A 13,810-nucleotide genomic window follows, 5' to 3' on the forward strand; every position below is an offset into this window, starting at 1 on the left:
CAACATGGCGCCTGTTTGGAACGCACAGCGGAGACGCTGTGCGTTCCACTACCACAATTAGGGAATTTGTCAGCGCTAGAGTTCTTTATTTAATAGCGTCCTTTAACCCCAGCATAGTCACATGTAGAACTACACTGCCATTCAATTATCATGCCCCTTTAGCGTATATCTATACGTTTTAACACACACAGAGATTTTTGGGAAACAGGAAGTAGCTACACTCCCTGCTCCATAAATAGCAGCCTCTCTCATAGGAGTTCATTCTGATTTGGATCCCAGGCAGTCAACTTCCGGTTTTACTCCTAATAGTAAGTACCCTTCTAAGGCATTCAACTTTGGGTCATTGTCCTATACTAGTTCTTGGCTTGTAAAACACTGTTTTGTATTTATTCAAAGGTTTCGAAGTGCCTTAGGAACTACACTATTGAACAGCTGATGCTGGTCCTTGACCATTATGTTACTCCATTTACACTCTAATTTGTGATGCTGTAAGTTCCTATTGATATATCTGGCACCTATTGGTTAAAGGTGTAGGTGAAGGGAATAGTCAAAGATGATTATTTGTTTATCCCTGTTTCACCCCATAGATATGCCCATTTCCCAATAAGACACACCTCTGGAGCACACCTATGTGAACGACTTTTCTGAGTCCCAGACCCTACAGACGTACTAGCAGCTTCGCTGTGGCATATTTGTAAGTCCTTAACTTTCCGCTAGAGACCATCCAGCTTGAAGAGCTTGTGAAGGCGTGTACTTAGCATTTTTTATTAATATTCACATTCCCCCCTATAGTAACGCCTACCATCTACGCAGCTCACACATTGAGTTCCACTCCCCCATTTGCTGGACACTGTACGTGATCCGCCAAATCTGCTAAAGGTATTATTATCAATATTTGGTGACCACACACTATTGGTGATTCTGTACATCTTGGAGTCATTCTTCAGTTCTTCCTCTGCTAATCATTTGAAGCCATTAAAAGGTATTAAGATCCTCACGCCTGCTACCTATTACTTTAGTCAGGCGCTCAAATTATTCCTTTCGTCTCCACTGTCCTCCACTCCGTATCATAACTGTCCTCCATGATTTGTTCCTTGTTTTTATGTTCATATAAATGAACTGTATTATTTGTATTATTTACAGTGATTTTACGCCTTGCTGACTTATTGTTCGCTAAGCCCCTGATGAAGTCAATTTATTGACAAAACGCGTTGGGCCTACAACATCATCTGTATCAATAACCGACCAGCTGTATTTTCTAAATTTGAAGTCTTTGTGAAGACTGAAAATAAATGTGTATATTTTTTAAATTGTTGAATTGTATTTAGCGCACTCTATACTTTTCTTCTATATATATATATATATATATATATATATATATATATATAGTGGAGGAGAACGATCGGCACTCGGTAGGAACGACTCTTTGAGAGACGAATAGTATGGTGCCCGGGTGCCTGCCAGGGGCAAGTGGATGCCAAATGTAGCAAGGGGGGTATTAGGAGGCACTCCAGGGTCTTGTAAAGAAGAGACAGACACAGCGGTCTGTACGGGCAACGTTTCGATCTTTAATGATCTTTTTCAAGCTCACAAAACAGCAAACAAAGGACATACCTTTAAACCTTCACCAAACACCGTGTGCAACGTCGCCAGCCCACCGCCGCAGGTCCGGGTCATCATGACGTCACTAGCCAGCGACGCATACCAGCCGGTATGCCAGGACGTCGACGGGTTGCTAGGCGACCTAAAAATAACAAAGTGAGTTAAAAAGCAGGCAACACTACTGACATGTCGACTAGGCAAAGAAGCAAACATGCAAATAATCAAACAATGATAAAAGCCTAGGACACCGGGTACAAAGTTAACTGTACAACATATACAAGCAACGGAAAGCAAGAAAAGTTACATAAATGGCAGGAAGCTACACGCTTCATTGAGACCTGAGGGAGCCACCGTGTTGAGGCGGTGTATCCACCAGGTCTCTCGTTGCAGCAGTTTCGTATCCCGATCACCACCCCTAAGGGTTTTGGGGATGTGATCGATCATTTTGTAGCGTAAGGTAGCTAACCCATGTTTAAATTCACGAAAATGTCGTGAGACTGGTTGTTCTTGGGGCAAAATCTTTCCTTCAAGAGCCTTCCTGATGTGGGAACGATGTCCTGCCATTCGTTCTTTGAATTGACAGGACGTCTTCCCCACATACAGGAGACCACAGGGACACCGTATAATGTAGATGACGTGTGTGGTACTACACGTCATCACATGTTTCAACTGGATGCGTGCACCTGTATGGGGGTGAGAGAAACTGTCACCAGTTTCCAGGAAGCTGCAGGTTGTACAATTGATACACCTGTAGCATCCTGGCTTGCGTACCAAAAAGTTGGAGGCTGCGGGAGGTTTCAGATTGGAAATATCGTTATGGACCAAGAGGTCCTTGAGATTACAAGATCTCTGGTAGCTGGGCAGAATAGATGTTCGGGAGAACATCTTCAGATCTGGGTCTGTGGATACCATGGGCCATAGATTGCGTACGGTTTTAGTGATGTTGACGCTAGCTGTGTTAAATTTCTGTACGAACAGGATTTTGTTTCCCAGGGTAGCGGGTTCTTTCACCAAGAGGGTTTGTTCCCGGGGGATGGACAGAGCTCTGCTTTTGGCTGTCTGGAGTTCCCTCCAATTATATCCCCTTTGAAGAAATTTAAGACACATGAGCTCAATTTCCCGTGTAGCTTCCTCAAGGCTGCCGCAAATCCGGCAGACCCTGAGAAATTGGGAAAACGGTAATCCTTTTTTCGAGGATTCCGGGTGCGCGCTGCTGGCGTGCAGCAGCGTATTCCTGTCGGTCGGTTTTTTGTATAAACCCGTGGTGATGATGCCCGCTTTCAATCTAATAAGGATGTCGAGAAAGTGAATTTCAGAATTACTGATATCGTAAGTAAACTTGATGGTGGTGTCCATCAAATTGATGGACTCCATCAAGTTGATGAATTCACTATGTGTCCCGGTCCACACCAGCAGCAGGTCATCTATATAGCGGCCCAGTAATAAGATATTATTGGCAATAGCAGGATTACTGAAAAATACGTCATTTTCAAATTCAAACATATAGCTGTTTGCAAACGCAGGGGCTACGCAAGATCCCATCGCGCAGCCCCTGCGTTGCAAAAACCACTTCCCATCAAAAAGAAAGTAATTGCGTTGCAAAGTGAGAGAAAGCAATGAACAAAAAAGATTAATGTCCGGGCCGTTATATGTCGCACTGTCCAGTAACAGTCTTTTAACCGCAGCAATCCCCGCAGTGTGCGGAATGTTAGTATATAAACTCATCACGTCCATGGTGCATAAGAAGCAGTTCGCAGGTACTGTGGAAAGGTTCTGCAGTTTAAGGATAACTGCCGTTGAATCGCGGAGATAAGTACGTTGTGCCTGAATAGTGGGCTGTAAATAATGGTCCAGAAATTTGGAGACCTTATAATAGATCGAGTCCCTGGCCGCAATGATTGGCCTTCCCGGGGGGGTTCAACATGTCCTTATGAAGTTTCGGAAGGGAGTAAAGAACAGGGGCTACAGGATTATCCTGAAAGAGGGCCTTTGCTGTACTTGATGGTAAAAGGCCATCAGAGACCGCTTGATCGAGGATGTTCTTTAGTTCTCTGTTATAACCATCTGTCGGGTCAGTCTCAAGAGGCGTGTAGACGTCAGTGTCACTTAGTTGCCGATACAGCTCATTTTTATACTGTTGTAGGTCCTGGATAACTATACCTCCTCCCTTATCCGCCGAGCGGATCACTATGGAGGGGTCTTGTCCAAGAGTTCTGAGGCACTCGCGTTCATCTTGTGACAGATTGGATAAGGTGTTGTTGGGGCGCGAGGCTTCGCTGGAGACCAAAAAGTCCAATGCTTTATTAAAGCTTTTTAGAGTCTGGCTGTTTGTTATTGGGTCAAAGGACGACTTAGTCCGTACAGGACAAGCGGGGGTGACAGACTGGTCAGGGGTTTCATTGGCTTTGTGATAGAATTCACGTAAGCGCAATTTGCGGTTGAAGCGGTAGGATTGTCCTGTACGGACTAAGTCGTCCTTTGACCCAATAACAAACAGCCAGACTCTAAAAATTTTCTTTAATAAATCATTGGACTTTTTGGTCTCCATTGGACTTTTTTGTCACATAAATTGCCACTTATGACATCACTGATGAAATAACTGATGATGTCATAACTGATTTCACCGATTTTTTAATCACATTAAAAATGTCACTTATGACATCACTGATGATGTCACAACTTGATGAAATTCACTTTCTCGACATCCTTATTAGATTGAAAGCGGGCATCATCACCACGGGTTTATACAAAAAACCGACCGACAGGAATACCCTGCTGCACGCCAGCAGCGCGCACCCGGAATCCTCGAAAAAAGGTTTACCGTTTTCCCAATTTCTCAGGGTCCGCCGGATTTGCGGCAGCCTTGAGGAAGCTACACGGGAAATTGAGCTCATGTGTCTTAAATTTCTTCAAAGGGGATATAATTGGAGGGAACTCCAGACAGCCAAAAGCAGAGCTCTGTCCATCCCCCGGGAACAAACCCTCTTGGTGAAAGAACCCGCTACCCTGGGAAACAAAATCCCGTTCGTACAGAAATTTAACACAGCTAGCGTCAACATCACTAAAACCGTACGCAATCTATGGCCCATGGTATCCACAGACCCAGATCTGAAGATGTTCTCCCAAACATCTATTCTGCCCAGCTACCAGAGATCTTGTAATCTCAAGGACCTCTTGGTCCATAACGATATTTCCAATCTGAAACCTCCCGCAGCCTCCAACTTTTTGGTACGCAAGCCAGGATGCTACAGGTGTATCAATTGTACAACCTGCAGCTTCCTGGAAACTGGTGACAGTTTCTCTCACCCCCATACAGGTGCACGCATCCAGTTGAAACATGTGATGACGTGTAGTACCACACACGTCATCTACATTATATGGTGTCCCTGTGGTCTCCTGTATGTGGGGAAGACGTCCTGTCAATTCAAAGAACGAATGGCAGGACATCGTTCCCACATCAGGAAGGCTCTTGAAGGAAAGATTTTGCCCCAAGAACAACCAGTCCCACGACATTTTCGTGAATTTAAACATGGGTTAGCTACCTTACGCTACAAAATGATCGATCACATCCCCAAAACCCTTAGGGGTGGTGATCGGGATACGAAACTGCTGCAACGAGAGACCTGGTGGATACACCGCCTCAACACGGTGGCTCCCTCAGGTCTCAATGAAGCGTGTAGCTTCCTGCCATTTATGTAACTTTTCTTGCTTTCCGTTGCTTGTATATGTTGTACAGTTAACTTTGTACCCGGTGTCCTAGGCTTCTATCATTGTTTGATTATTTGCATGTTTGCTTCTTTGCCTAGTCGACATGTCAGTAGTGTTGCCTGCTTTTTAACTCACTTTGTTATTTTTAGGTCGCCTAGCAACCCGTCGACGTCCTGGCATACCGGCTGGTATGCGTCGCTGGCTAGTGACGTCATGATGACCCGGACCTGCGGCGGTGGGCTGGCGACGTTGCACACGGTGTTTGGTGAAGGTTTAAAGGTATGTCCTTTGTTTGCTGTTTTGTGAGCTTGAAAAAGATCATTAAAGATCGAAACGTTGCCCGTACAGACCGCTGTGTCTGTCTCTTCTTTACAAGACCCTGGAGTGCCTCCTAATACCCCCCTTGCTATATATATATATATATATATATATATATATATATATATATATATATTAGGTGATTCATCGCGTCCTACTAATTGGGCGATCCGAATGCCTAGCGCATGAACCATTGACTTCCGAGAACTGAAACTTGCTTATTGACACCACAGATTTCTGCCATGTTGGTTCGCTTGCACTGGGTGTCCGGTCCGAATGCACGCCTACCACTGTTCATGCACTCCCACGTGTACGCCCAGATTTATGCCCAATTTTGCCCACTTTGAAACTGCGCCCTTGTGTACGCCCACATGACGCCCATATTTCCAGAGGGAGTTTGGTGCACATTTGCAGACGGTACTAGTGAGAACGAGTGCGAAGACACTGCATTGCACATGCGCATTGAGTTGCTTACGCATGCGCAGGTAACTACAAATCGCCATCCGAAAGAATTTGTAACGGACCGCACCAACCAGAATAAGGCCCCAAGTGACCAGGATTCACCAATAACTATAACTGTCTGGGTCTCAGTGCTGGAAGTATTAACTAAATAGCAAGTGGCCTAGCATGCAGCCACACCCAAAGACCAAGGCATGCATGAACACCCAGCATGGCGGATCAGCAAAACCCAGAGCACTGATCCAGTGAACCAATACAAAGCCCACACAGAACATAGTGTCTGCAGAGTTATACTGACCCGCTGGAGGCTCATTTGCCATTGTGACACTAGCACGTGGAGGCAAAGGACGTCCAGGGGCTGACTACTCTGCATCTCTTAACTTTCTGCTGTATTAGTCTAGATAAAGATACTTTTCAGTACTTCACTTTCTTTTTAATCATATGTGTACAGTGGAGACATTAAAAATAAAGTTTTGGAATCTCACAAGGAGTCCCTGGCAGACGTTTGACATTTTCATATAAAAACACTATTGAAATCATAAAATCTTTATTTACAGTAGCTGTCAAAGATTCAGATACAGCTAAAGTTATTTTAATTCACTACTATGCTGGTATTTGTCAGTGTGCTTCATAAAATGTATCTTGAACTTAGCCATGTTTTGTGAGTTATATTACAGTTTACTTTAGAATCTGCAAAAGTTTGGGTTATAGTATTACTGGTACAGTATTTTTTTTTTGTAAATTGCATGGTATTAGTGCACACTTTCCCGATCTCAATCTGTTAATCTATGCTGTTTAGCTGTTCTAAATTAAAATTATTGTAAAATCATCAAACTGTTTTATAAATAAGTGAGGAATCAGTCTCTGGGCCAGGATGATCATGCTGGTACTAGTAGCACAGGCATGAATACTGATAGTAATTAAACATCTTCTACTAGTGGAAACATACTGTAGACCTCTACATGGACCTTTGCATTGGCTCCTCTGGCAAATAAATGTAATAATCACTTTCTAAATATGATCATTTTTGTGCATCTGGAAAATTTTCCTGGTAATTGTTTCCTAGCATGGCGCCCCCGATTTTGATTGTAATATATATATATATATATATATATATATATATATATATATATATATATATATATATATATATATATATATATATATAGTGGTCAACGGGGACAGAGGCGGCACTCAGCGGGCTTTGTAAAAAATTATTTAATCACAGCAAAAGTGAAAATCCAACGTTTCGGAGCAAGTATGCTCCTTTTTCAAGGTGTACAACTGTAAAAAAAAAAGTTTTTGTTTTACAGTTGTACACCTTGAAAAAGGAGCATACTTGCTCCGAAACGTTGGATTTTCACTTTTGCTGTGATTAAATAATTTTTTACAAAGCCCGCTGAGTGCCGCCTCTGTCCCCGTTGACCACTGCATATCTACCCAGGAAGGCACCATCGGCAGCTGCGAGTATTCAGGTTAGAGTGCCGGGCTGACTCCGTGGAATATATATATATATATATATATATATATGTATATATACATCTTATACAATTGCATTGCATCACATACAATATAGCGGCATGCAATGCGATCCGATTTTTTCCTCTTCATAGCCCCACTATCCACGTCAGCGTGGAGATGATTCTAGATAGTGTGGCGAGCGCAGCGAGCCACCGAGTCCGAAGCGTGGCGAGCGGACATGGATTACTTTAAATGTATTGCGCGTTCGCTCGCCACGCTTTGGGCTCGTATTCCACGTCCCCTTGTGGGGCTCTCTGCGCTCGCCACGCTTCGGGCTCGCAACACTATCTAAGAGTATGAAAAGGTTGGAGGACGCGTACAGCCGCCCCACGCGGGAACGCTGCGCTCACCACGCTTCGGGTTGACGTTGATCCTGGAGGTAGCGTTGACTTTGGTGGGCCATTTAACATTGTAAGGACCCATCAGGGTGCTTGTACAATCAAAAGTTATATACGATTGCATCGTAGGCCATTGTACGGCATACGATGCGATGCAATATTTTATTGTACAATATCGCGTTGCATCGCATACCATTGTATACCTAATTTTGTGTAATGGCATACGATGTGATGGGCGCCGTGCTAGGAAACAAGTACCCTTTTTCCATACCTCTTGTATTAAGACATGTAAAAAAATCATTGTGAGAAAGTTTACAAATCAAATCTCAAGTGCCATATCCTTGGCTTCATCTTCTAGTGCTACTACAAGCAGCAGAAATGGCTGTAATAATAATAATGTCAAATTCACAGACAATGAATCAAACTTATGACATCACTGATGACATCACTGATGATGTCACTATAAGATTTCACAGAAAATGGCACTTATGACATCACTGATGATGTCATAACAGATTTCACAGATTTATTAATAACATTAAAAATGTCACTGATGACATCACTGATGATGTCACAAAAAGATTTCACAGAAAATGTCACTTATGACATCACTGATGACATCACTGGTGATGTCATAATTGATTTCACCTATCTTTTAACAATAGTAAATATGTCACTTATGACATCACTGATGATGTCACAATAGAATTTCAAAGAGAATGTCACTTATGACATCCCTAATAATGTCATAATTGATTTCACTGATTTTTTAACAACAGTAAATGTTACTTATAACATCACTGATGACATCACAGATGATGTCATAATTGATTTCACCGATCTTTTAAGAACACTGAATATGTCACTTATGACATCACTGATGACACCGATTTTTTAACAACAGTAAATATGACATAACTGATGACATCATGATGATGTGACAATAGGATGTCACATAAATTGCCACTTATGACATCACTGATGAAATAACTGATGATGTCATAACTGATTTCACCGATTTTTTAATCACATTAAAAATGTCACTTATGACATCACTGATGATGTCACAAAAAGATTTCACAGAAAATGTCAATTATGATATCACTGATGACATCACTGGTGATGTCATAATTGCTTTCACCGATCTTTTAGTAACAGTAAATATGTCACTTATGACATCACTGATGACACCAATTTTTTAACAACAGTAAATATATCACTTATGACATCACCGATGACATCACTGATGATGTCACAATAGGATTTCACAGAAAATGTCACTTATGACATCACTGGTGATGTCATAATTGTTTTCACCGATTTTTTTTTTATAACATTAAAAATGTCACTTATGACATCACTGTTGACAACGATCTTTTAACAACAATAAATGTGTCACTTATAACATCACTGATGACATCACTGATGATGTCACAATTAGATTTCACAGAAAATGTCACTTATGACATCACTGATTACATCACTGGTAATGTAAAAATGTATTTCACCTATCTTTTAACAATAGTAAATATGCCACTTATGACATCACTGATGATGTCACAATCGTATTTCAAAGAGAATGCCACTTATGACATCACTGGTGATGTCATAATTGTTTTCACCGATTTTTTAAATAACATTAAAAATTTTGTTTATGACATCACTGATGACACCGATCTTTTAACAACAATAAATGTGTCACTTATAACATCACTGATGATGTCACAATAAGATTTCACAGAAAATGTCACTTATGACATCACTGATGACATCACTGATGATATCACAATAGGATTTCACAGAAAATTTAACTTATAACATCACTGATGACATCACTGGTGATGTCATATTTGCTTTCACTGATTGTTTTAATAACATTAAAAATGTCACTGATGACATCACTGATAACATCACTGATGACACCGATCTTTTAACAACAATAAATGTATCACTTATAACATCACTGATGACCTCACTGATGATTTCACAATAGTATTTCAAAGAGAATGTCACTTATGACATCACTAATGATGTCATAATTGATTTCACCAATTTTTTTTACAACAGTAAATATGTCACTTATAACATCACTGATGATGTCACAATAAGATTACACAGAAAATTTCACTGATGACATCACTGGTGATGTCATGAATGATTTTACCGATCTTTTAACAACAGTATACATGTCACTTATGGCATCACTGATGACATCACTGATGATGTCACAAAAAGATTTCACAGAAAATGTCACTTATGACATCACTGGTGATGTCATAATTGCTTTCACCGATCTTTTTCAGTAAATATGTCATTATAACATCACTGATGACATCATTGATGATGTCACAATATGATTTCACAGAAAATGTCACTGATGACATCAATGATGTCACAATATGATTTCACAAAAATGTCACTTATGACATCATTGATGACATCACTGATGATGTCACAATAAGATGTCACAGAAAATATGATGACATTATACATTTGCCCACACACCGTGATGCTCAATTATACATATGCCACACATCATGATGCCCATTATACATATGCCACACACCGTGATGCCCATTATACAAATGCCACACTGTAATGCCCATTATACATGTGCCACACACTGTGGTGCCCATTATAAATATGAAAGTCAATGTGAAAGAGCAAGATATAATTTAAAAAGGCTGCACTAATACAGTGTCTTTCAAAAAGGCAGCTACCAGTGCCAATAGAAGCACTGAATAGTGTTCCGTACCCACGTTGGAGATATATATCCCCCCCCCCCCCCTGTAGTTACTCATTGATCAAGTTTATAGTGGGAGGGGGCCCCCTGTCTAAAGTGCCCCCCCCCCCCCCCAAGGCTTAATCCGGTCCTGGTGTTTCATATTGTGGATTTGTGGTGGAGTGGAGAAGGGGGGGGGGGGGTAAATTTTATTTGTTGCACCTGGGCGAACCACTCACAAGTTCACCACTGGTCTAACAGACCTTTATCTGACCATACAGTATATGCCCGTCATTGGATTTACTCTTACCTTTCACAATGTGTGAAATGTTTCATAACAAAGTAAGATGAGTTTATCCCCATTGTGCATTTTTTTTTGTTAATGAAACAGCTTTTGCATTGTAGTGCTAAAGTTTGACATAAAATTGTCACATTAAGCAATTGCAAAAAAAAATATAGTTGTAGAATTTTTTTGTGTTTTTTTTAACCTTTCATATTTTCATACAGTACAGTAACATAAACACAAATAACACATACTGTACAAACGTTCTACTCCTATATTTGCCTAAATACACAAAGGATATAACATTAGTGTTTATAAATATTTATCAAACAAGTGAAATGTAAATTTCAAATTACGACAGTATAATCAGCAAGTATTGTACTATTGTATGTTAAGCTGTGGCAGTGAATTGTGAAACATATTTCAATGCTTATTGCTTACTATTACAGGTTGAGTATCCCTTATCCAAAATGCTCAGGACCAGGAGAATTTTGGATAATGGATTATTCCGTATTTCGGAATATTTTAATATTTCAATGATGTATTTTGAAGTATCTTGTATTTATGCTGTATAAACACATAATATACACACAAATATATTTTATTACCACATAAAATACTCACAAATATATTTTATTTGTTCAAAAAACAAGGTTTTAAAACGTGAAACAAAATGTGTGTACTACAGGTTGAGTATCCCGTATCCGAGTATCCGTTATCCGAATTATTCCGAAAACCATACTTTTCAGAAAGTTGAAAAAAATTTTTTTTTTGCTAAAAACTCACTAGGGACATATGTAACAGCACTACTGAGGACATGATATGTAACTGGCACTAAATATGTGCTGACAATGATTGCTTGGCATTCAAATTCACTATCTGAGATAGTACACAAATTTTGTTTCATGTTTGGAAACCTTGTTTTTTGAACAAATAAAATATATTTATGTGTATTTTATGTGGTAATAAAATATATTTGTGTTTATTTTATGTGTTTATACAGCATAAATGCAAGATACTTCAAAATACATCATTGAAATATTAAAATATTCCGAAATACGGAATAATCCATTATCCAAAATTCTCCTGGTCCCGAGCATTTTGGATACGGGATACTCAACCTGTATCTCAGCACTGAATTTGAATGCCAAGCAATCATTGTCTTGCACATATATAGTGCCAGTTACACAGTTACATATCATGTCCCCAGTGATGCTGTTACAAATGTCCCCAGTGAGTTTTTAGCAAAAAAAAATTTTTTTTTCACTTTCTGGAATGTCTGGTTTTCGGAATAATTCGGATAACGGATATTCGGATACGGGATACTCGACCTGTATTATAAATGCTGTTATAGATAACATAAGCGCTGTAAGAAAAAATATACTGTTTGTACTACTTTAGGATATAAGATATGCAGGGTGAATAGAAAAAAAGCCGTCACACAATCTTGTGTACTGCAAGAAAGTGTATTATACACACAGGCACTTATTCAGATCTGATCGCAGTACAAATTTGTTCTCAAAATGGGCAAAACCATGCACTGCAGGTGGGGCAGATGTAACATGTATAGAGGGAGTCAGATTTGTTTCTGTGCAGGGTAAATACTAGCTGCCTCATTTTTACACTGCATATTAGATTTCAGGTTCAATACACCCCACCCAAATCTAACTCTCTCTGCACATGTTACATCTGCCCCACCTGCAGTGCACATGGTTTTGTCCATTTTGAGAACAAATTTGTACTGCGATCAGATCTGAATAAGGGCCACATTCTGAATGTTTGTGTGTATGTATGTATGTATGTATGTATGTATGTATGTATATATATATATATATATATATGTATATGTGTATATATATATATATATATATATATAAACTTCTGAACATAACATATACATGTATATTTGTGTAAAATAAGAATGCTGATATGATCATACGGAATAACACACCACCTAATGTAATAGGATATGATATAGTTAATAATAAACTAGTGTGTTTCCTACAAACTACATCAAGTCACAGCTGTGATGCATGCAGCTACATCGGCTGAGACAAACATTGTGTTAATTTATATTCAGTGTTTTATTACTTGTTGTGACACGCAGTATTGTGAATGTAATATAGTTTTTGTCAGAGTTGAATACAAACAAGTTGTATATAATCTTTTTTTTTTTTTTTTTTCCAGAAATATACCTCTTGCAATATGTATATCAATGGCTATTGTAACGGTTGGCTATGTCTTAACCAATGTGGCATACTATACAGCCATTACAGCGGAAGAGCTGGTACTCTCCAATGCAGTTGCAGTGGTAAGGAAGCATTAAGAAAAAGGGTCATGTATGATTTATTATTTGAGCAGTAACTTGGATTACTGTGATGACAATGCTAGTTTCTTTACTTTAATAGATGTGTAATGATAACAACTATGTTTAATGACATTTCCATTATTGTTATAGTGTTTTCCCCCACGTTGGAACTTTCTTCTGCTTACGTAGCACCATTTAGTCTATACGGCCCTATTAATAAGTGGAGCTGGTCATGTTAGGGTATTCCTGGCTTTGTTCCCACACTGCATTACATCGCTGCTTCCATTTGCTAACATAAGAATTTTAGCACTGTACAGTGTATGGTTATTTCTTCAATTATCTTTGTTAGCAACAGAATACTCTGTTCATTATTATTTTATGTTAATGTTTGGACTAGATGCTGAATACATTGCGTTACCAACAGCACAGTGCACATAGTGCTGTTGGGGTGTGTGTGTGTGTGTGTGTGTGTGGGGGGGGGGGTGACGGGGGGTCTCCCAACACAGTAGAGTGGCAGGGTGGAAGAGGATGCAGGGAGGGAGGGGGGACGG

The 13,810-nt window shown here is 39.8% G+C and overlaps 1 protein-coding gene across 3 annotated transcripts in view; it reads left to right on the forward strand.

Moving 5' to 3' along the window:
• Positions 1–13,810, forward strand: part of SLC7A11 (solute carrier family 7 member 11) — a 248,006-nt gene that overhangs the window by 183,030 nt on the left and 51,166 nt on the right. For all 3 annotated transcript variants that reach the window (XM_083173680.1, XM_083173663.1, XM_083173671.1), the window contains one exon: positions 13,139–13,262. In XM_083173680.1, the coding sequence (XP_083029806.1) occupies positions 13,139–13,262 (124 nt within the window). The remainder of the gene's footprint in view (positions 1–13,138; positions 13,263–13,810) is intronic.

The sequence above is a fragment of the Crinia signifera genome, chromosome 1 (assembly GCF_055691185.1).
Source record: "Crinia signifera chromosome 1, ASM5569118v1, whole genome shotgun sequence".
NCBI lineage: Eukaryota > Metazoa > Chordata > Amphibia > Anura > Myobatrachidae > Crinia > Crinia signifera.